This window comes from Protopterus annectens, chromosome 7.part1 (genome assembly GCF_019279795.1).
Source record: "Protopterus annectens isolate FY-2018-M chromosome 7.part1, PAN1.0, whole genome shotgun sequence".
NCBI lineage: Eukaryota > Metazoa > Chordata > Ceratodontiformes > Protopteridae > Protopterus > Protopterus annectens.
Window position 1 is genome coordinate 347,842,311 of NC_056740.1, and position 25,055 is coordinate 347,867,365.

Genomic DNA, 25,055 nt, shown 5'->3' on the forward strand with positions numbered 1-25,055 from the left:
ACGCCCTGAATACATTTTCCTGCCATGTGTGCCCCCCAGGCATAATCCGATGCATCTGTTGTTAGTGTCTGCCTGGATGTGGGTAAAGTGAAAGGCTGGCCCTTGTTGTGGTGACAGGCCAGTGCCCACCATCGAAACTCCTATTGGAGGCAGGGAATGAGAGTTATTATTGTTTCCAGGCTGTGGCAATGTTGAGTCCAAACACTTTTTAGATACCATTGTAGCTTTCTCATATGCAGTCTTGCATATGGAATTAGCAGGATGCAGGATGCCATGAAGCCTAAAGCCTGCAGAATTTTTCTTGCAGGTAGCTGGGTCTTTGTTGCCATCATTTGAAAGTAATGAGTCAGTTGCCTTTGCTTGTCTGGCGTGAGATAAGCCATCTGGGCAGTTGTATTTAAGCTTGCACCCAGGAATATTATCTTGAGAGGGCACTAGTTTTGATTACTTTTCGTTTACTGTGTACCCTAGGCAAACTAGTAATCTTTTTACAAATGCCAGATGCTTTAGTACAATTTCCTTGCTCTCTGCTTGAATAAGGCAGTCGTCCAAGTAGGGATATATCTGAATTCCTTTTTGTCTGCAAAATGCAATTACTGGTGCCAGGCAAGACCCTGGGCGCAGTAGATAAGCCAAAGGGCAGTGCAGAGATTTGGTAATGCATTGAGCCAACTATGAATATGAGGTATCTTCTGCAAGATTGTCTGATTGGGACATGCAGGTATGCCTCTGAGGTCCAAACTAACTAGCCAAGCCTTCTTGCCCAGCATGGGTAGAAGTTGCTGCAGTGTCAACATTTTGAATTTTGGAACGTCCAGGAAAGTATTCAGAATAGACAGGTCCAGTATTGGGTCTCCAGGCTTTGTTCTTTCTGGGTACCAAGAAAAGTCTTGAGTAAAATCCTTGCCCCTGCTCTTGCTGTGGCACGTTTTGAATAGCCCTCATGTCCATGAGAGCAGAAATTTGTTTTTGTGCCTCTGCCCATTGATTGGGTGGCAGGTCTGGCATACCTTTTGACCTTGGTAGGGGTGTGAAAGTGGAACCTGTAACCCTGAGAAACAATATTCAGTACCCATTTGTCCTGGGTGATCATGTGCCAATTTTGTGAGAAAAAAGTGCCAGTTTTCCCCCTAAGGGGGCCGCCAAAAGGTAAGTGCTTGGCATTTGTAGAGGAAAGTCATTGGGACTGTTTCCTATAAGGTTGTGATATGTCTCCTCAACCTTTGGGGGCTGAAGCACCCCATTGTTTAGGTCTGTATGAGCCTTGGGGCTGAGATCTGCCTCTTGGGCGTCTGTATCTGCCTCTTTAGAAGGCCAGTTCCTGCTAAATCTAGGTGGCTGAACCTGTAAGAAATCCTTTACTGTCTGCATTGATTTTGCTTTATCCTCCATTTTCTTTAACACCTCTTCCGCCTTAACACCAACCAAAAGCATCATGCTGTAATGGAGCATCCAATAATTTTGCTTTAACATGATCAGGTAAACTCTGTTCTTTTAACCAAGCATGCCTTCGAATGACAGAACCTGTAACTGCGGCTCTGCAAAAAGCCTCTAATGAATCAAAACCACACTGCAAAGTATGCTTTCCCACTTGTTCAGCTGCATGCAATAAATCCTGCATTTCCTTGTTTTCAGGACATTTAGAGCTTGTAAGCATTTTCAGTTTTAGCGAAGACATTAGGTATTGTTGATATTTAAGCATGTCAAACTAGCAGTTTAAAGCCCTTACAGCGAAAGTAGCAAAGGTGTAAACTTTCTTCCCCCATCTGTCCAGTGCTCTAGAATCCCTATCAGAGGGAACAGGGTTTTTTGCAGTGGAAGCCTTGAGCCCTTTGGGACCCTGAGAAATAGTTTCTGGATCAGCAGCAGGGTTTTTATAAAGAAATTTATAAGAATCTGGAACCCTGTAGTACCTATCTGGCTTAACTGGTGCAGGGGGTAAAGAATCAGGAGTCAAACTGGATTCAGAAAATACATCATCAAAAATATCTAGTACAGGGGGGATAGCAAGAGGCCTGTGCTGAGGCAATAAAAAAAAAGTCTCTGGGCCTTTTCTTGGATTCTGAATAATCCTGGCTCTCCCAATGGAAATGTTCCCTCATGGTGTGCAGGGTTTCCCCAAAAGAGTAGACCTCAGGAGGAGAGGCTGAAGGGATAGATTCTTCAGCATCAGAGTCCTCATAGGGAGGAAGAGAATATCCCTGTCCTGAAGAGGAATCAGGAGAAATAGAAACCTGGTCAGAGGAGTCATAGTCAGCGTCTTCCCTAGGCCTTTTATCAGGAGGGGGATGGGAACCCCTGATCAAAGTAATTAGGTGCTCGGCCATTTTGAGCATCTGTTTCTTTGGCATGGATGACTGTCCAGGAGAATGCTGTACTTGTTTCTTTGTCTTTAAAGGTGTTTTAGACGTTGCCTTGGCTGCTGAAGTGGTCTTGATAGTAAGCTGTGTAGGTCTGAAAACACCCTCAGAAGCAGATGCCTGCTCAGCAGCTCCGGACTCATCTGAGGGAATAGTTTACGTAGGCCCAATACCTTGAGTTTCCAGAGGCCTAGCTGTCTCCACATGGGAGTCGGAGGCGGCCTGTGGCTCTGAGGTAGCGGGTGTGGGGCTGCGAAAGCACCTCACTGAAAACCGACGAACCGGAGACTGGCCTAGAAGTGGCTTCGTCGTTGGTTTTGGACCTCGTATACCCATCTTTTTCTTTGTCCTTGTGCTTTTTATGGACTCCAGTTGTTGGTTGTTCCAATGGCATTATATAGTTAAACCTTCGGCCAAAGTAATGTAAAGCAAAATCGAACCGATGCTTAATAGTGCATTGGTTGAATCTAGCACAAAACCCACAACTAGCAACGTCATGGTCAGGGCCTAGGCAAGGAATACAGTAAGAATAAAAATCCTTATGAGGTATTTGCTTCCCACAAGAAATACAATTGTTAACTTTTACTGACATCGGTCTGGAGCAAGAAAAAGTTTCCCCAACGGGGTACTTAGTTTTATTGAAGACTTCAGATCTGAAATTCAATTTCGAAAATCTCGGGAGTCGGCCGACTGGCACTTGCGAACTGCTTTTGCTTCGGGCACCGCGCGGCAAGAAAGACTGAAGAGAAGGGCGTCGGCTGCATCTTACATACCCCTGGTGCAATGACGTCAGGGAAGAGGCGACAGCAACCGACGCCGGATCAGGACTTTGGAATTCAGGCCGACTGCGGGTAGCCTGCCAGCAGGACAATCCAAGTATAATGACTGCAACAGTGAAACACGATGAACATCTGCTTTCAGAGCTACAAAATCAAGAAAAGCTTTGAGCCAATAATGCCTCCAGAAAACAGTTCTGAAAGATTATGTTTAAAGAAACAAAACAAACTTTTATTTTTTTACACAAAATAGTATTTGCATGCATCCTTATGAGTGGGTACACTTTTGTACCAAAACATAAGTTTGTTTCAAAACCTTTTTTTTTTCTTAAAGAAAAGGTTTTGGATGGCCACAGTGGTGCAGTGGTTAGCGTTGCCGTCTCACAGCAAGAGGCTCTCCGGTTTGATTCTCGGCTGGAGTGCCTTCTGTGCGAAGTCTGCTTGTCCTCCCTGTGGTCACGTGGGTTTTCCTCCGGGTGCTCCAGTTTCTTCCCACATCCCAAAGGCATGCTGTAGGTGGATTGGACACACTAAATTGGCCCTAGGCGTGAGTTTGTGTGTGTGTGTGCCTTCTGTTGAAGGTTGGGTGCCAGGCTGGCAATTCGACAGTGTAAGACTCCACAGCCAATCATAAGCGGACAGGTGATTCGCTGTGGCGACCCCTAACCGGGAAAAAGCAGAAAAAAAAAGAAGAAGAAGAAGAAGAAGAAGAAGAAGAAAGAAAAGGTTTTATGACAGCTTCTAAATGTGGAAGTCTAAGGGATTACAACCATTTTAATGTAGGACATTAATATTAATGCATGGGTAGGAGACGTTTACATCACGGAGCTCCAGCTGTAATTATGCTGGACTAGCAAGTGCACATTACTGAGAACAGAACAAAGTTTAGTTTTACATAAAAAGTAAACATTTTGTGCAAATGCAACAGTTCGTTACTCACCTTCAGACATGATCTCAAAAAGATGAAGGTATAGTCATTGCTGCCAGTATCTAAACATGCTCTCCTAGTGGAGAACACTTGCAACTTGGGTAGTTCTGAACCCCAGGTCTAAACCATAGCATCAATAACCTAGCTGATAATGCCACATGTAGCTGGCAAATAACCACTCCATGAAGAAAGTACAGTTGTGTACACTTACCATAAATGTAGATGCTCGAGTGTACTCACTGTTGCAGTCATCTGTGGGTTATCCCTGCTGTGATAGCCCTCGGCCGGCCCAAATACCAGAGTCAATGTTTTTCTGCGACAGCTGCTGTCACTTGCTTCCTGACGTCAGGTCGTCAGTGCTATAAAGGAAGCCAGCCAATGCCATTACATCAGTTTTTCTTGCCCTAACCAGACAGAAACCCAAGTAAATATGGTAAACTGGCCCTGGTGGCTAAAAGCCACTATTAGAAACATATGTCTCCCTAAAGAAAGAAGATATAAAGGGGAAGGAGGGTGGGAAACCAGGACCGCAACAGTGAATACACTCTAACATCTACATTTATGGTAAGTGTTCACAACTGTACTATGTTCTTCGTGTTTCACTGTTGCAGTCATCATCTATGGGAGGATTCCCAAAGCTGAGGAGAGGGGTGGTAGGATTAATAACAGACAGGAATGGGTCAGCAAGCCCTGCAGAATTGCAGAGGCAAACCCTGCCCTAGCCTTAGAAAATAGAGGTAGGTGGTAATGCTTGGTAAAGGTATGGACAGAAGTTCAAGTGGCAGCTTCCAGGATGTCCCTGGTGGGAACTCTGAAGAATGCTGTGGAAGTGGAGGCTGCCCTACTGGAATGGGTACGAAAAGACTTGGGGGGGGGGGTCCCATGCAATGTGTAGCCGAAATGGATAGTGTGATATCCATTTGGAAAGTTTGTTTGGACATGGGCTTCCCCTCTGCTCCTGGGACAAAGCTGACAAGTAGTTGGTCTGTTTTCCTGAAGGGTTTAGTACGGTCCAGACAGTATCTGAGCTGTCTGTGCACATCTAGTGAGTGCAGAATTCTTTCCCCCTTGTTTTGAGTGTTAGGAAAGAAGGTGGGTAGATGTATGGCCTGGTTGAGAGCTACATTAGATACCACCTTGGGCATAAAGGAGGGATGAGTCCTCAGGGAGAACCTGTATGCATGGAAGATGATGAAGGGCTCAATAGCCATCAGTGCCTGAAGTTCTGAAACCCTTCTGGCTGGGGTGATAGCTAGGAAAAAAGCAGTCTTCCAGGAGAGGTAACTTAGTTCTGCTAAAGCAGCATGTTCGAAGGGTGGTAAAGTTAGTTTTTCCAAAACATAATTCAGCTCCCAGGCTGGAGTGGGTGACCTTCTGGGAGGTCTGATACTAGAAGCCCTTCTGAGAAATTGCTTGATTAAAGGATGGGAGGACAGGGGCTGTTCTGTATCAAAATGAGCTGAAATGGCTGAGGCGTGGATTTTAATAGAGAAGGAGAGGCCACTATTAAGTAGCTCCGCTAGGTAGTCCAGGATAAGAGAGATGGAAGGCTGTGAGTTATTGCCCCCTCTGGACTGGCTCCAGGAGCAGAATCATTTCCATTTTCCTGTGTAAAATTTTCTGGTGCTGGGCCTTCTGGCCTCTGTGATAATGTCTAGGACCTGTTTGCTTAACAGGTGCCCCTTGTTTGCCTTTAGAGTATTAGCCATGCTGATAGTTTGAGAATCTGCAAGTCTGGGTGCAGCACCCCCCCCCCAACCTGAGTTTAGATGTCTGAGATCAGGGGAAGCTGCCTGAAAGGCTGTAAGGTCAGGCTGCATAGTAAGGGGTACTAATGTTGTCTGGGCCATTCTGGAGCAGTGAGAATTGGCCTTTGGTCTCTCCTCCCTTATTTTGATCAGTACCTTGGGAATAAGAGGCAAAGGAGGGAATGTGTACCCAAAGAGGGTGTTCCAGGGGAAGGTCAAGGCATCCACCTTCCACGCTAGGTGGCGATACTCCTTGGTACAGAATTTTTTCAGCTGATGGTTGAGATGCAAAGCAAAGAGATCCACCTCCGGTGTCCCCCACTCCTGAGTGATTTGTAAAAAGATTTTTCACTGGAGCTACCATTTGTGGGGGTCCAGTAAGTTTCTGTTTAAGTGGTCTGCCAGGGTGCTGTTGATCCCTGGTAGGTATTGGGCTATCAGGTATAGTCCCATGGCTGTCAGCCAGAGATTCATGGCTAGCCTGCACAGAGAGTAAGACTGGGTCCCTCCATTTGCTGATGTACCTCATTACTGTGGTGCTGTCCATTTTGATAAGGAGAAGCCCTGGCTTGAGATGGGGTTTGAAGGATGTCAGAGCCTTTTGTACTGCCATCATTTCCCTCTGGCTGACGAGTAAGGGAAGGTGCTGGGCATCCCAAACACCTTGGGTGCACCTGACTTCTAGGTGAGTGCCCCAAGCTATGTCTGAGGCGTCGGTGGTAATGGTCTGCCCGGTTGGGCGGAGGGTGAAGGGAAGACCCTTGTTCTGGACACAGGCTCCTGCCCACCAGAGAAACTCTGCCCTTATACAGGGGATCAGAGGTAGAGAGGTCTCTAGAGGTGCTGACACCAAAGGTTCTTTAGGAACCACTGAAGTTCTCATGTGAAGCCTGGCCAGAGGAATTAGAAGGATGCAAGATGCCATGTACCTCATGGCTTGCAGGAACTTCCTGCAGTGAGGTGACTTCTGGAAGCCAGCTGGGTAAAACAGAGAGGCAGGAAGCTCTGCTTTTCTGGGGACAGGAAGGCCATTTGGGAGCAGTGTTCCCAAGAAAATGATCTTCCTGGAGGATGTTTGCCTTGATTTCTTCCCATTGATTGTGTACCCTAAGGAGATTTAGGAGCATTTCGACAAACAGGAGGAGCTTTTCTTTGCAATCTGCCTGAATGAGGCAGTCGTTCAGATAAGGGTAAATTTGTATATTTTCTGTCTGCAAAAGGCTATGGTAGGGGCTAAGCATTTGGTAAATACCCTGGGAACAGTAGATAAGCCAAAAGGTAGCACAGAGAACTGAAAGTGTTGTGAGCCTGCTCTGAAGCAAAGGATTTTCCTGCAGGATTCCCTTATGGGGATGTGGAGGTAGGCATCTTTTAGATCTAGGGTAACTAAACAGGCATTTTTTTTGTAAGCATAGGCAGCAGCTTCTGCAAAGTTAGCATTTTGAATTTGGGGACCACCAGGAAGGTGTTCAGAATGGATAGATCCAGGATGGGGCACAAACTGTCCTCTTTTCTGGGAACAAGGAACAGTCTGGAATAAAAGCCTTTGCCTGTTTGATCTGAGGGGACAGGATGTTCATCGTGCTATGCTGCTGCAGTCATCACACTTGGGTTATCTGCCGTCAGGCGGTCCCGAAGTCGGCCTGAATTCCAAAGCCTTGGTCCGGCGTCGGTTGTCTTCGCTTCTTCCCTGACATCAGTGCGGCAGGGGTGTAAAAGAGGCAGCCGACACCATTTTCTTCAGTCTTTCTTGCTGCGTGGTGCCCGAAGCAGAAGCAGTTCACAAGTGCTGGTCGGCCAGCTCCTGAGATTTTCGAACAGAATTTCAGCCGAAGTCTTCTATAAAGCTAAGTACCCCGTTGGGGAAACTTTTCTTGCCTCAGACTGATGTCAGACAAAGTTAATAATTGTATTTCTTGTAGGAAGCAAATACCTCATAAGGATTTTCATTCTTATTGTATTCCTTGCCTAGGCCCAGACCACAACGTTTCTGGTTGTCGGTTTTGCGCTAGGTTCAATAAACGCACTATTAAGCATCGGGCTGATACCGCCCGACATTATTTTAGCAGAAAATTCAACTACGTTATGTTGTCGGAACCTCCGACTACCGCTATGTTTAAAAAATGCAAGGACAAAGACCGGCAGCCTAGACCTAGACCAGAAACCGAGGTCTCTGTTAGGCCTGCGGCCAGATCTTCGGTACTCAGTGAGGCACCTACGCAGCCCCTGACTACCGCAGATTTAGAAAATACAACTACCTCTCAGTCAGAATCTACTGGGCCACTGGAGCCGGCTCCTCCTCAACTCATGGACGCCAGCCCTGGCGGCGATCTGGAGACTATGGACAGGCTTTCAGTTTCAGAAGGCGTTTTTAAAACAGACTCTTTCCGTTAAGTCATACACTAAGCTTCCAAAGGTTAAGAAACCGAGTCCACAGACTCCCATACAGGCCCTTATGCCTAAAAAACAAATGCTCAAAATGGCGGAGGACCCGATTACCCTCATCAGAGGTTCCCAGCCCCCTCCTGACAAAAGGCCTAGACTGAAGGAAGATTTACCTCCTTCTGACCAGGAATCCATTTCCTCAGCAGACTCTGAAGAACAGGATTACCCATTCCCTCTCTATGAAGACTCAGATGCTGAGGAGTCTATTCCCTCTGTCCCCCCCCCCTGAAGACTTTTCTTTTGGGGAAACCCTGCACACCATGAGAGAGCATTTCCACTGGGAAGGACAAGATTACTCTGACTCCAAGAAAAGACTCCGTGAGTTACTTCTTTTGCCTCAGCACAGACGCCTAGCCATTCCACCTGTTTTGGACATTCTGGATGATGTCTACACTGAATCCAGTCTAAATCCAGATTCCTTACCTCCAGCACCACCTAAACCTGACAGATACTATCGAGTCCCTGACTCTCACAAGTTTTTATATAAAAGCCCTGCTGCAGACCCAGTAACCATTTCCCAGGGTCCCAAAGGGGTTAAGGCATCTACTGCTAAGAATCCACTACCTGCGGAAAGAGATTCCAGGGCATTAGAAAGATGGGGGAAAAAAGTGTATACCTCTGCCACTTTGGCCATGAGGGCATTAAACTGCCAATTCCACATGATTAAATACCAGCAGTACTTGCTTAATCAGTTAAAACAGAAAATGATCCCTCAAACAGATCAACTAGATTTCAAAGGGATGCAAGACTTGTTGCATGCAGCAGAACAAGTGGGAAAACATACCTTGCAGTGTGGTTTTGATTCTTTGGAGGCCTCATGTAGAGCAGCAGTCACAGGGTCTGTAATACGTAGACATGCTTGGCTAAAAGAGCAGACCTTACCAGAACATGTCAAAGCAAAGTTACTGGATGCTCCACTGCAAAAGGATGCGTTGTTTGGTGTCAAAGCAGAGGAAGTTTTAAAGAAGATGGAAGAAAAGGAAAAATCAATGCAAACAGTTAAAGATTTTTTACAGGTACAACCTCCTCGCTTCAACAGAAACTGGCCATCAAAAAACTGGTCCTTTCCTGCTTCAGACAGACCCCAAAAGGGCAGGGACAGACGCCCTAGGGGCAGAGGCCAGGCACAGGGTACTTTCAGGCCTAGACAATGGCAAACAACAACTCAAAGAGGGGGAGATGACAGATCTCAACCTTTCAGAAAACAAACTCAATGACTTTCCTGTTCGCCTGCCAAGCATAATTGCCCAGACAGCACCTCTAGGAGGAAAACTGGCTCTTTCCCCACAAAACTGGCACATCATAACAGAGGACAAATGGGTTTTGGATATTATTACCCGAGGCTACAGATTTCATTTTCCCACTTTACCACGGATGAGAGGCATGCCAAATCTGCCAACAAACCAATGGACAGAGGCACAAAAACAAATTTCAGCTCTCATGAACATGAAAGCAATTCAAAAGGTACCTGCAAAAGAGCAAGGTCAAGGATTTTACTCAAGACTATTTCTAGTACCAAGAAAGGACAAAGCCTGGAGACCCATCTTAGACCTTTCAATTCTAAACACTTACCTGGACATTCCCAAATTCAAAATGCTCACACTACAGCAGCTTCTTCCCATGCTGGGCAAGGAGTCTTGGCTGGTAACGTTGGACCTCCAAGAGGCATACCTGCATGTCCCCATCAGACAAGATTGCAGAAGATACCTCAGATTTTTGGCAGGCACAACGCATTATCAATTCTCTGCATTGCCCTTTGGCTTATCTACTGCGCCCAGAGTATCCACAAAATGCCTGGCATCAGTAATTGCATACTGCAGGCAGCGAGGAATACAAATTTATCCATATCTGGACGACTGCCTGATCCAAGCGGACAGCAAAGACATCCTACTACAGCATCTGGCATTTGTGACAAAGTTGCTAAGTTGCCTAGGGTACACAGTAAACAAAAAAGTCAAAACTAATACCCTCACAACAAATAATTTTCCTGGGTGCCAGCTTGAATACAATGACCCAGATGGCTTACGTGAGGTAAGACAAGCAAAAACAACTAGCTCAGTACTTCAAAAACATGGCAACTTGTACCCAGCTCACTGCAAGGAAATTCCTGCAGGCATTGGGGTACATGGCATCCTGCATTCAACTAATTGCATGTGCAAGGCTACATATGAGAAAACTACAATGGTACCTAAAAAGTGTATGGTCCCAGCACAGACACAGCCTCGAAACAGCTATAACTCTCATTCCCTGCCTTCAAAAAGAGTTTCTATGGTGGGCTCAAGCATGCCAAGCAAACAAGGGCCTTCCTTTTGTCTCACCTCCACCAAACCAAACCTTGACAACAGATTCATCAGACTACGCCTGGGGTGCACACATGCCAGGACAATGCATACAGGGCAAATGGTCTGCAAACCAAAGGCAGCTACACATCAATCAAAAGGAGATGCTAGCTGTAAAAAAATGCATTAACAGCCTTCAAGGACCTTTTACATCCAGGACAACTTCTAATAAGGACGGACAACACCACAGTTATGTGGTACATAAACAAACAAGGAGGGACACTCCTACCCACTATGCAGACAGGCAATGGATTTGTGGAACACAGCATTAACTTACCAAGTACAACTGCAAGCACAATTCCTGCCAGGAAAAGAAAACATTATGGCAGACAAATTAAGCAGAAATTTGACAGACCCTCACGAGTGGAGACTACACCCACAAGTATTCTCAATGATAACTCAAAGGTGGGGACCGCCAGACATAGATCTGTTTGCCTCAACCAACAACTGCCAGCTACAAAAATTTTGCACAAGGACTTACCATCCCCTGGCCTGGAAAGTGGATGCCCTATCATTCAGTTGGACAGCATTGTCAGTCTACGCCTTCCCACCTCTGCCTCTACTCTCCCAGGTATTACTGAAAACCAGATCGGAGAGACCACAGATGATCCTCATTGCCCCGGACTGGCCACGTCAACACTGGTACCCACTACTATGAAACTTGTCTCACAGCCCTCCACGGATCTTACCTCAATTCCCTCTGCTGTTAACCCAACAGAACTATCAGATACTTCACAGTCAGCTAAGGACCTTAAATCTAGCTGCATGGAAAATACCTTAAATTATCAAACACTTCTCTCAAAGGACGTCCAGAATGTCATTTTGGAGGCCAGGAAGCCCAGCATCAGAAAAACTTACTCAGACAAATGGAAAAGATTTTGTGTATGGAACCAGGCCAAAAGCCTAAATCCTGGTATCCCAAATATTCCGCACATACTCCAATATCCAACTGAGCTGCTACACAAAGACCTTTCCTTCTCATCCATAAAGATCCATGCTTCAGCCATTTCAGCTCAATATGATACGGGTTCCACCCATTTTCTCTCATCCTTTGCTAAAGCAGTTTCTCACTGGGGCAAAAAATATAAGACCCCCCCAGAAAACCACCTACTCCAACTTGGGATCTAAATTTTGCTCTGGAAAAGTTAACACTTCCTCCTTTCGAACCAGCCTTTTCAGCAGAGCTTCAATACTTGTCATGGAAGACAGCCCTGCTGCTAGCTATCACCTCAGCATGCAGAGTCTCAGAACTGCAGGCCCTTATGGCAGTGGAACCTTTCATCATTTTCCATCAGGACAGAGTATCTTTACGCACCAATCCTTCTTTCATGCCAAAGGTAGTATCCAGTGTGGCTCTCAATCAGACCATACACTTGCCCACCTTTTATCCAAACCCACAGAATAAAGGAGAAAGACTCCTTCACTCTTTGGACATTCACAGACAGCTACGTTACTATTTGGACAGGACAAAGGCCTTCAGAAAATCTGACCAACTCCTTGTATCCTATGCAACAGGCTCAGAAGGAAAGGCTATTTCAAAGCAGACCATCTCCAAATGGATAGCACATTGCATCCGCTTTTGCTACTCACACCACGGGAAAGCAGTGCCTGCTAGTATTAGGTCTCACTCTACCAGGGCTACAGCAACCTCAGCAGCCTTCCTCCGAGGAGTCCCAACCAAGGACATTCTGGAGGCAGCTACCTGGAGTTCAGAGCACACCTTCACCAAGCATTACCACCTTCCTCTGTACTCAAAAACCAGAGCTGGGTTTGCCACTGCAGTTCTGCAGGGCATCTTAGCTGCACCTAACCCAGTTTAGTTCCTACCACCCAACCATAGCTTTGGGACTCTACCCAAGTGTGATGACTGCAGCAGCATAGCACGATGAACATAGTACAGTTTTGTACATACCATAAATGTAGATGTTTGAGTGGTTATGCTGCTGCAGTCCAGGTTACCCTCCCTCCCTCCATCCCCTCTTTCTAACAAGGCCTTTTCTTATACCTCCATGTACTTCAACCTTTGGGATGCATGTCTATATGGTGTATTTGCTTACAACTAGTACCATTGTTTTGCACTAAGGTATGTTTTTTGCAAGCTTCTTATTTTCCTTCTTAGTTTGGTGGCACCTGAAATCTGGGGCAAGAAAAACTGAAGAAAATGGCGTCGGCTGCCTCTTTTATACCCCTGCCGCACTGACATCAGGGAAGAAGCGACGACAACCGACGCCGGACCAAGGCTTTGGAATTCAGGCCGACTGCGGGACCGCCTGACAGCAGATAACCCAAGTGTGATGACTGCAGCAGCATAACCACTCGAACATCTACATTTATGGTAGGTACAAAACTGTACTTTCTACTGCCCCTTGGGATACAAGAGTTTGGACTTGTTGCAATGCCTCTGCCCACTGACTTGGAGGTAAGTACGGGTACCCTCTTGGAATTGGGAGTTTGTTGAAGGAGAATTTGTATCCCTGAAAAATGATCTTTAAGATCCACTGGTCCTTTGTTACAGAAAGCCAATTTTCTTTGCAGAGGGAGAGCCTTCCTCCTAGTTTTTGGTGGGAGAAAAAGAGGGCAGAGGGGGGCGAGTGAATCATTGAGAGTTTTTGCCATAGAGGGATGGTTTAGAACTTCATGCCTCTGGAGTGGAAGTGTTCCACTGTTTGGTTCTCTGCTGTCACAGGGATGAGTCTGGGTGGTCTGTCCTTGGGGGGCTTACCTTGTCCTGTCTGCTAGGTGCAGGAAAGGACCAGTGTTTTGAGGGGAAAAGTCGTGCTGAACCTAGAAAGTTGTACCTGAAGGAAATCTTTCACTGTTTGCATAGATTTTGCTTTATCTTGCATCTTTTTAAGTAACTCTTCTGCTTTTACTCCAAACAAGTGGTCCTAATCCAAGGATGCATAAAGTAATTTAGGATTTGACATGATCAGGGAGAGGTTTGTTCCTTCGACCATGCATGTCTCCTGATGACAGATCCCAACACTGCTGCCCTGCTTGAGGCTTCTAGAGCGTCATATCCACAGTGTAATGAGGGTTTAAGCGAGCCGCGGTGGTGCAGTGGTAGCGTTGTTGCCTCACAGCAATAGGTTCTGTGTGGGGTCTGCATGTCCTCCCCACAGTTGATTAGCGTTGGAAAGACATGCGTAGAATGGGTGTGCCTTCGTTGAAGGTTGGGTGTTGAGCTGGCACCTCGGCACTGTAAAAATCTACTGCAATCATTAGCAGACCAGAGTTCCGCTGTGGCAACCCCTAACCAGGAAAAGCCGAAAGAAGAACAAAAATGAGTGTTTAGCCACTTGACAAGTAGAGTGCAGTAAATCTGCTAACTCTTTTGAATTGGCACATTCGGGAAAGGTTGAAATCTTTTGTTTTAATAGTTCCAAAGTGTGTTGTTGATATTTTAACATGTGGAACTGACAGTTGAGTGCTCTGATAGCCAAGGTTGCAGAGGTGTATACTTTTTTACCCCATCTGTCCAGAGTTCTGGAGTCCTTGTCAGAAGGAATAGGATACTTTGCAGAACTAACCTTTGCTCCTTTTGGTCCCTGTGTAATGACCTCCGGGTCTGCAGCAGGATTTCTGTACAGGTATTTGTGAGAATCCATTACTCTGCAATACCCATCAGGTTTTCTGAGAGCAGGGCGTCAGGAGTTAAACTGGATTCATGGAAGACATCATCAACCACCTCTAAGATTGGAGGGATGGCCAAGGATCTGTGCTGGGGCAGGACTAGAAACTCTCTTAGTCTTTTCTTAGACTGAGGAAAGTCTTTGTATTCCCAGTGAAAATGTTCTCTGAGGGTGTGAAGGGTTTCCCCAAAGGAAAGATCTTCTGGTGGGGAGGCAGCAGAAGGAATGGATTCCTTTGCATCTGAATCCTCATAACCAGTCAGAGTTTGTTGTTCCTCTTCAAAATCTGAATAATCAGACTCCTCAGAATCCTGTTCTGTCAGTACTTCAGGAGAAAGGTCTCTTTTCCTTTTAGAAGGTGTGGCCTGACTACCCCTGATAAGGGTGATAAGATCCTCCGGCATTTTAAGCATTTTAGCTTGGGGTGGTGGAACAGGAGTAAAATGGTGGCTAGAGGTAGTTTTCCTAGGAGTGGCCTTGCCTCTAGGCCTAAGAGTATCCATCGGTCTGAGAGAAACAGTAGTCGGAGGAGAAGACGTCGTTTTTGTGTCTAGATTTGGTAGAGCGAAAAACCTCCTCGGAAGCCAGTGCCTGCATTGCGGCTCTGGACCCAACTAAGGCAGAGACAACCAAAGGCTCGGAAGACGAAGAAGATTTCTGCAGCATACCGGACTCCAAAAGGGTCTCAGTAGAGGCCTGCAAAGGTATCAATTCGGGTATCAAGGGCTGCGAAGGCACCTCACTGAATTCTAGAGAACTGATGACGGTAGAGTCGTCGAAAGTCTTAACCATGTGTGGTCTATCTTTATCCTTATGTTTTTTTCGTAATGTCTATGGATTGTTGGCTGACGGACAACATTTCGGAATGCGAAGATGGAAGACGAAAATACCTGGCTACAATAAGAGCTCTATGACGAATGGTTCTCGCGTTAAAGAGGGCAACGAACTGGCAACGGGGGATGTCGTGGTCTGGACCTAAACAAGTGACGCAGTATGAATGGAAGTCTCTGTGTAGTATTTGCTTTCCAAAGGCGAGACAATTGTCAACTTTTTCGTTCATAGGTTAGAGCAAGAAAAAAGGATCCCCAACGGGGTACTTAGCTTTAGACATTTTCAGCTGTAATTCAAACTCTGGTAGCGACCGACCAGCATACTTGTGAACTGCTTCTGCTACAGCCACCACAGCAAGAAAGACTGATGTAATGGCATCAGCTGCCTTCCTTTATAGCACTGACGACCTGATGTCAGGCAGCAAGCGACAGCAGCAGACACAGAAAAACATTGACTCTGGTATTCGGGCCGGCCAAGGGCTACCACAGCAGGGATAATCCATAGGTGATGACTGCAACAGTGAAACACAAAGGACATCTGAAGCCAAGACACTAACACCCACACATCCCTGAAATGAAACCGTAATCTAGGCATACAACAAATCTACTCATCATCTGCATTCCGTCCTTAGTTTTCTTATCCCCATTGGCACATTCCTCAGTTTCTCTATAGTATCCCAAGGCATTCTGCCATACCTATTTTCTCTGCAATATCACACAGCAATCATTCCTGCAATCCAGGTTACTATCCTTGGGCAATGAAGCGAATTGAAGGTGCGTGACCCATACTATCCTGTACTTTCCCCCCCCTCAATGTTTGATAAACATCCCCATGGCTGTAGCCTCTTAGACATGACTTAAATGTCTATAATTGCCTTCCAAGTTTCTTACCCTATCTACACACCAATAACCTGTTATATAGAACAGCTCCTAAATTTTACAGGTGATGTCCTTGTACTGTTCTCTATGACTGGCCATATTCGATTTTACTACACCAACATTTTGCGATTCTCAATCCCCCTGCTATCAAGCTCTACACATTTCTTCTGCCTACTCAGAAATCTCATCAAGTCACTGTGCCTGCACTCCAACTGATTATGCTTAATCTCCATTTGTCACCTTTAACTCCCATTTTATTTTATTCCAGTATAATTACTTTCCTTTCAGCAATTCCCCCATTGCAACTAAGCTTTCCTTAATTATACCACCCTCGCTGTACTTTTCTCACAGCTCACCAGCTTATTCCACCATCAGCAATGTCTTACTGCTTCTCTCCTTCTGCATTCCCCACCCCCCAAATGTTCTTCTCAGTCCACAAAATGTGGACTCTAGCTGCAGTGACACAAGATAACTTTCTCTTAAGTACATATAACAAAGGCAAAAAGAGAACATAGCCCCTGGGTGGCACCAACCTGATAAACCAACATAGTTCCCCCTTTAGAAAGTATGAGAAGAAGTTGAGGTAGCTTTAAAGAACAATTATTTTCTTTAGCTGTTACAACAGCTGTTGGAGCCTTGTGGTATATGTGAGCTGTTAGGACAGCCTTGTGGTATTTGTGAGCTGTTAGGAAAGCTGTTAAGTTTCCTTTGTCTCCACTGTTAGACCTTTATCTGAAGGTCATCTTAAAGTAAACCGTTATAACATCTTTTCAGTTCTTATACGCTTATCTTTACCTATGTTAGCTATGACAACAGCTGTTGGAACTTTACATCAGATCATTTAGTCAGTGAACCTTATTCTCCCTGAGTAATTTAGAAATAGGGGCTGAAATTCAAGAGGAACAGTAATTCCAGCCGGCATTAGAGGTCTTTCCTTTGCTTTGAGAGATCACCAGCTTTGCTCTGAAGGACAAGAAGTGTCATTATTAGAAGATTATAGAAGAGGGAACAGACTAACAAAAATATTAAGAAAGATAAATCTGATAAAAGCAATGAGCAACAGAGCAGGATCTACTATGCACTATTGGAGATGAACTAAAAATTTCAAAATAGGCGGAAAGACTCGGAAGATACGAAGATAAATATAAGGGAAAAGCACAAAATAAGCAATTTACTGATGACCCAAAAAAGTTTTATAGAGAATTGGGAAATAAGGTAAAAGGAATTGATAGACCGCCGAAAAAAGAGGAAGTAGATACATTTTGGAGTAGAATCCTGTGGAACATAAAGATGCTAAATGGATAGAAAAAGTAAAAGAAAGAATAAGAAGTTTAAAGGTACAGGATATGAAATGGAATGAAATAACAGCCAGAGAGATTGAAATAAAGTCGAGAAAAGCCTCTAAATGGAAAACCCCAGGCCCAGATGCAGTACCTAACTTATGGCTTAAAGTATTAACTTCTTTAAACGAGGATCTAGCCATGAGTAAGAACTACTTATATGCACACCCCGGAACAGACACTGCACTGGTTAACAGGAAAAACAATGCTCTTACTAGAACCTGCAAGCTACCCTAAAATTATAGGAATATAACTTGTCTTCCGATGACGTATAAACTATACACGGGGATGACACCGACAGAGTTTATAGTCATTTAGAAGAAAACCCAATTATGGCAGTAGAACAAAAGGGCAATAAATGAAAGTCATATGGAACAAAGGGTCATTTGTTGTTAAATAAAGTTACAGTGGAGAACTGTAAGAAAGGGAAGAATTTAAGTATATCATGGATGGACTATAAAAAAGCATTTGATAGTATCCCACATTCATGGATAAAAGAGTGCTTAAAATGTATAAGGTACATCCTACACCGATTTATTACATTACAGTAACCATGAAACAGTGGCAGACCACTTTGCAATTAAGCCATGATAAAGGACAGATTATTATCCCAGGGATAAAAATCCAAAGGGGGATATTTCAGGGTGACTCCCTGTTACCATTGCTATTTTGCCTTGCCATTAATTCATTAAGCTGTTTACTTAACAGCTTAGGTCATGGCTACAATTTGGCTTCTAGAAAACAACAAAGTCTTGTGACTTATCTTCTCTTTGTTGATGATTTAAAACTGTATAGCTCATCAGATGGGGAACTGAAAGCACAGTGCAGGTTGTCAAAACTTTTTCAGATGATATTGGAATGTCATTTGGTCTTGATAAATGTGCAAAAGCAACCTTTAAGAAAGAAAAATTGCAGCACCAGGAAAACATCAGTTTGGGACAAGAATGTGATATAAAAGAACTTCAGCAAGAGGGGGTGCATAAATACTTGAGAATTGATGAAGGATCAGCAATAAAACAAACAAATATGAATAAAGCTTAGTAGAGAGTACTTTAGAAGACTTAAATTAATCCTGAAAATAGTATTGACACCTAGGAACAAGATCCAAACTATAAATCAATTTGCTCTTCCTGTCCTAACTTATAGTTTTGGAGTGAAACACCACAAAACATGTAGCTCGGTCTTCCAGCTAAAGCTGGAAAAATGTCTTGATTTGGTCTTGCTTAAAAATGTGCATTTAGCAACTGTTTTTTCTGTGCTTATTACTTGCTTTATCATCATGTTGTACTCTCCTTAGCCTACAAATGGTCTTGATTCAAACCTTTGTTTCCAAATTTTAAACAAAAGGCTTGCCTTATGTCCAATACCCTTCCAGCTATAAGCATGGAGTGTGCACCACAACACAAGCACAATTTCTCTATTTAAAATATATCACTATTCCCATTACGAAGCAAACATGAAACTATTTCCAGTACAATATGTTAATTACCCCAGCACAAATACAGGTGTCATTTGCTACCTGTAGTCATAATCTCTCCTCACAGAGCAGAAGAGAAGTTCCACACCAGAATTACATACCCTTACTGAAGAACATTAAGTTCGGCAACTGGATGTGTTTTGCGGATACCTAGCATTGTTTTCAAGCTGCTAAAACCCCATCCTTTAAGTACATTAAAACACTACAGCATATAAAAAAGTGTCAGTATTTCCACAAACAAAGTTACTTCATTTGTTACCTGAGTATTTTGAAAATAATGTCTCCACAAAGGTCTGATTTTGTCCTGTCCACCAACATCCCACACCGTGAAACAAATGTTCTTGTACTCCACGGTCTCCACATTAAAACCTGATGAGGAAAAAATCAATCATAATTAGAGTGTAAAATATTAAAACTTCATTACCATTTGTATACAAGTAGCAGTGAAAATTATGGACTATTCTCATTTACTTTGTGATAATTCTACTAATTATCAAAGCTCACTTTCAAATTCAGCCTGGAGAAATGTCTAACTGAAAAGTACAACACAATTAAAAAGCAACATTTCAAACACTACATCAGTACCTGGGTTAACAGGAAACAACAGGATACCGGTTTGAACATGAATACAACATTTTGAATATGAATACAGAATAAATATTTAATTGTTTACTTCAGATTTCAGTGTCTTAGTATTGCGATTGCTGGCCGTTGGTGTTTGGTTTAACAGGAAACAAGACAGACATTACTTCAATTCAAGGCATTCGTGAAGGGTATCAAAAAGTATTAGTTAAGCTGTATTTTGTAATAGCCTAATAAAGGACCTATGTTCCCTTCAAAGGTTTATCCCTTGAAGGTTGCAGCAGTACCTATTAAGACTTCAATGACTTGCTTTTTTTTACAGTTCTTTTAAACTATTTCTTTACTGTACATAGCAGTAACAGAATCAAAGGTCAAGACACCCACTCCTAACTTAAGCCACCACTTCCCTTCCTACTCTTACCTTCATAACCCTTGTCCTGCATACAGGATTTGTGGATAATCAACAATTCTAATCAAGCACGGCCTAAGAGTGACCCTACTAGGTTAAAATAACTCCACTAAATGAACAAGACCCCAACTAGCTAGCAGTGAAAGAAGATGTAGCAAAATATAAACTCCTCTGGCACTGATCACAATCTACCCCAAAGCAACCCTAACAATTTCAAAAGCCTTTCACAACTAAGTAGCGACTTCAGCTACTCTATCCTCAAAACCAAAAGTGACTTATTCTCTGCCAGTGAACTCGCTCATGATTAAAGAACCAACTAAACCAAATGCAATCTGAGGCAATCACTCACTCCTTGACCATTTACATCAAAAACATCACAATCAACATACCTCCACCATTTGTGCAAGCTAGTACACCCACCTAAACTAAACACCTTCCATCCCAAGTTCTAGAACACTTCATAATTACTAAATACAAAAATACCTCCTGGAACTCCACCCTAACAGAAAGCAGCCCAGAGATTGAAGCAACATCAATTGCCAACAAACTACAACTCCCAACACAAACGCTTCTATAAAGTTACTAGCCTCCTTAAAAACTCTTTTAAAAGGTAGATCAAACAAATTCCGGTCTCCAGATCTTAAATCCCTCTAGAAACTCTGGGACAAACCTTGGTCCTCCTATAAACTGAATCCATCCTCAGAAAGCCATAATTCACACAGCTTACAGATCTGGCTTAAAAGGCCACTAGAAGGAACAAGGCCAACTTCCTCCAGTACAAACTTGGTGTCAAAATAATCCCAAAACAATTTGGAATCTGTTTTTGTTGCGAGGGGCCTGTAATACTTTCAATCACCACACCATCAGTCCCACTGCTAGCATACAATTTCCTGAAATAATTCTCCTTTCCCTCTACCCCCCCAAAATTCCCCAACTACGAATACTTCTGTATCTCCCTCTTTGTACCTACCACCAACAATAGGCACACGCTATGGGTGGCAACTAAAAGGATGAGATTACAGACACAAGAATCAGAAATAAGGTCTCTTTGTGGCCCTGCTAGGATCATGCTCTATGGCAGAGTGAGAAACATGGCAAGTCACAAGAAATATACACCTGGATAAAAGTAATGTCAATTCTCATTATGTTTCTAAACTGTTACTGACTATTCTACTGAAGGGTGAGTAATATATATGCTATATATACCATGTTCTATAGACATGTCTGAGCTAAATATGCTCTAAATACTATACAGAGTATGTAACATGCTATCACCTCTCAAGTTACATAATCCTGAAGGTTATTGTACATTTTTACTCTTCGATAATTCAGTTGTATGCAACATGGAGCTTTTCACCCTGGGCCTCAGCTGAAAAAGGGCTTTGCCCTGTGGACTTTCCTGGTAAACAAAAGGACATGAATGAATAATCTATGTGGATAAGCGCAGCCATGTTGATGTGCCTTTTAGTTCTCATTAACCACTATGTATAAGCTGATTTACAAACGTGTGTACTCGCTAATCCCAACAACTTAAATTTGCTAACTCAATCTTAGGCGATTCCATAACAATCCTGGTACACAGATATAGCATTATCTATTTTTTCATTTTTTATAGTTATAGATATCTGCTATTACCTTTATAAGTGAAGTGTAACTAAGTATACTTCCTCTAAACAAGTTATGCTGAACTTTTCATTTCTGCATTTAAATGTTCCACTGTAACAAACACTGCAAATCATGGTATATAATGTGTTTGAGAATTTGGATCTCAACAACTGTTTTGCCTACAGTTCATGATTTAAGTTACACCCGCAGTATGTCTGAAATCACGTGTGAAGAGAGTCCTTGTAAACATGTACTTACCCAGTTAAACAGAAGTAAACAGGTTACTGCTCCTTTGGACAGAAAAAAAAGTCAGCGGACGTGGTTGGACATATTGAGGATGGCTCTCGGACAACTGTGGGGTGGGGGGCTGTCCCAACAGTAGCCTACTGGAAGGAGGTCCCCAAAGCAGACCCAGGATATGACAGAAGGAATATACTACTCTGCTTGTCTGGAGGACCTATGAACTCCACAGGATAAACAACTGTTGTTGGAATAGGAAAATCTAGGATGAATGTCTCAGCTTGTTAGCACCATGAATAATGACTTAAGTGGTTTAGAAAACAAATCCATGAAGCAGAGTTATTCTGTAAGGATTACACAGTCATGTTACAAAACATTCACTACAAACTGAATAATCTAGGTGCAAGATCTGACAAGTTGTACGAGGCTACATTCCTTGGAAAAGAACTCCGTCCTCAAAGAGTGTGCACTAAGGGTTCGTGTATACTGTACATAGCTCCAGTGGAGGCAGTGACAAAGTGTAAACTGAAGGTGTGTGTGTGTGTGTGTGTGTGGGGGGGGGGGGCTGCTGAGAAGCATAAGAACAGTAATTAAATGTGAGGTGTTATAATTAAATGTGAGGTGTTATCCACTCATTCAGTTAGCTGGAATGCAGTTAAAATGAGATAGTCAAGGTAACACCCAAACCCAGGACAAGAAAACCTACTGAATGAAGTCTCAAAATTGAAAGGGGAGAATACAACACAATGCAAAGTTTTTTTTTTTTATAAACTTAAGAGACCCTGTAGCAGCACCTCATTGCCGAGTGGTCTACACAAACTGCAATACTTCATGAACATGAGAAAAGACGACTAAGTACATACAGCACAACACCCTGTACTTCAATTCCACAGAAGGAGGGGAGGTTAAGATAGCAATAGATATCCAGTGGAATCAGCTTTGTCCAAGTTCTTTTCTTTTTCCTAGTCAACACCAGTCAGTGGAAGCTCACCAGTTACTTTAACACACACCAAGACAAATACAACTGAAATTTGGTTTGTTTGCCTACAAGTTGTGCTGCCCGGACCGGTTTTTGTGTCACATGCATGTTAAAATAGATGTTGCAACAGCTCGCATAGAACAATGTCATGAGGAGGGCCATCTGCTTTATTCTAAATTCACAGACCACCTTATGTAAAATTTAACAGCAGTGTACAACTAAACCCTTTTTCAATTAAAACCATTCTTTTTATTAGAAAAAGATGGACTCATTACATACAGGACATCTAACACTAAAATCATTAGAGACTAAGCAATTAATGCATGCATGCATTAATTTAATTTTCAATACAGCTTTGCCCTACTCATCAGCTGCAGGGTGCTGGGGTCCACTGTCACAAACAATGGACAGAGCAGAGAACAATTCTAGATGTGATGCCTGTCTATCATACAAAACAAAAAAAATCTGCATACCGGCAGCTTACCAGATCACCATTTCACCCATAAGTATGCCCTTTGGGATGCAGCTGTAAACAAGAGACCCTAGTAGAAACCCATGTAGACAACAGGGAAGAGAATGCAGACTCTATAAAAAGGCACCCCATCTCGGAACCAAAATACAGACCTACACACTCCGAGCCAACAATACTAATTTAATGTACCACTGTACCACCAGATGTAATAATTGTAAAAAAAAGGCCTCTTGGAAAACGAAGCATCTTAAAGATAAAAAAAAAAAAAAAAAAAAAAAAAGATCAGAAGATACGGCTCCTGAACTAAGTGAAGCCTGCAAAAAGCATGATACCTAGGAAGGTACAGACATCCATAAGGATTAAATTATCTGCAGTCAGCCTGTGGAAAATACAGAAATATTACTGGTTGATAAACCAGAATGATAAATAGCTGAATGCCAGACTTCAAATGAAACATAACGTACACATTCTGACTATATTCAGTTAAGCTACTTGAGGTCTCTCTACTTAAGTTGCAACTGGGATATGGCTTTGTTTTTCTGTTAAAACATGAAGGATATCCACACACTCAGCTGATGTATACCACAACATAAACCTCCAGTTAGGGAGCTAAGCTTGCCCCTAGTACTTGCAAGTTTGCCCCCACTAATGAGTACCAACCTGCAAAAATCAAGAAATAGTTTACTTGAAACTATACATATTTTTTACAAAGTTAAACATGATTTATACTTGCCTGACTCAGAGGCAACTCCAACAGAAACTTATCCAGATGGGGATGGTGAGAAAGTATTCCTTACTTATCAACGGATACAGTAAGACTATACCTATTACATCTAATATTGATATCCATCCCTAACCAATTCCCTACAACAACTTCCAAGGTGCAAGGATCCAGAGGATCAGTAGGATCACAGTTCAGGTAGCAAAGTTCTGGAGAACAGGTTTTCCAAAGGTAGTCAAATTCAAAAAGTTACAGTCAAGACAACAATGGCTGGTGAAGGTGTACACAGAAGATGAAGCAAATGCAGAACAAATTCTGCATAACAGTTGTTCTTAAAGCCTTAAAGCAAAAGCTGTAGGTTGCTACTGTTCTGGGAGAGCGAGTTCTAACCAGAGGGTTCCTGTTGAAATTCTAAAGATTGCAATTGCAATCCTAAGACTGTACGTGTGAAAATGGGAAACAGTAAGCCTGCGGTAGCAGTAATCAACCCCCCCCCCCATGGCAGAAGTTATAGGATACCTCCTGCAAAACACTGTGTAGGAGAGAACTTAATCATTTTCTGCACTTTTTACAACTGTATTGTTTTTTTCAGAGTTGTGGGTCTTGTACTTCGAGAGAGGAAGCAGACTCCAGCATTTACTAACACCGTTTACCAAAGCAGTTGTCAGTTACCTTGAAGTCCATCGGTCTAGACCCTCTCCCCCCTTCATGTCTGCCACTGCAGACACAGAGCTGAAAAGACTGGTTCAAAGAAACTCCTGCAACTACCTTACCAAAGAAGCATGTATTTATCCTGATGGACAACCTATCTTTGTTAAAGACCAAATATGTTTTTCTACACAATGTCCTGAAGCTCACACACGCTGGATGCAGACATGATGGCCACCAGGAAGATAATGTCCTATAAGTAAACTTCAATGTCGTTAAGCTTCTGGACAAGCCTGACTACCATGAGCAATGAAATTCAGGTCACATCTTGGGTGGGAGTTTAGCAGGTTCCTCAAGAGGGGATGGAGATGTTGCACTCTTACTTGACCAGCGAGTGCTAAGCCACGATTTTTCCCTTCACCATGTCATGCTATACAGAAGTGCTGATGCATGCAAATACAGTGAATAACTGAGAAACATATATCTGATGATAAACAGTACAAGTAGATCAGAATCACATTTTAGCTAAATGACCTAGGTGGTACAGGGTACCACTCCACCCACACCGAGAACCTTTTCGATTTAAAACACAGACCTGCTGAGTGGAAAGTTTTCAAGAAGCCTCAGTCACCCAGCTAGCAAGTC

The 25,055-nt window shown here is 43.3% G+C and overlaps 1 protein-coding gene across 1 annotated transcript in view; it reads right to left on the reverse strand.

Moving 5' to 3' along the window:
• LOC122807763 (ADP-ribosylation factor 4-like) overlaps positions 1 to 25,055 on the reverse strand; it is a gene marked incomplete in the record, with an annotated part of 241,869 nt that overhangs the window by 134,192 nt on the left and 82,622 nt on the right. The window contains 1 exon segment of the mRNA XM_044078771.1: positions 19,014 to 19,123. Coding sequence (XP_043934706.1) covers positions 19,014 to 19,123 — 110 coding nt within the window.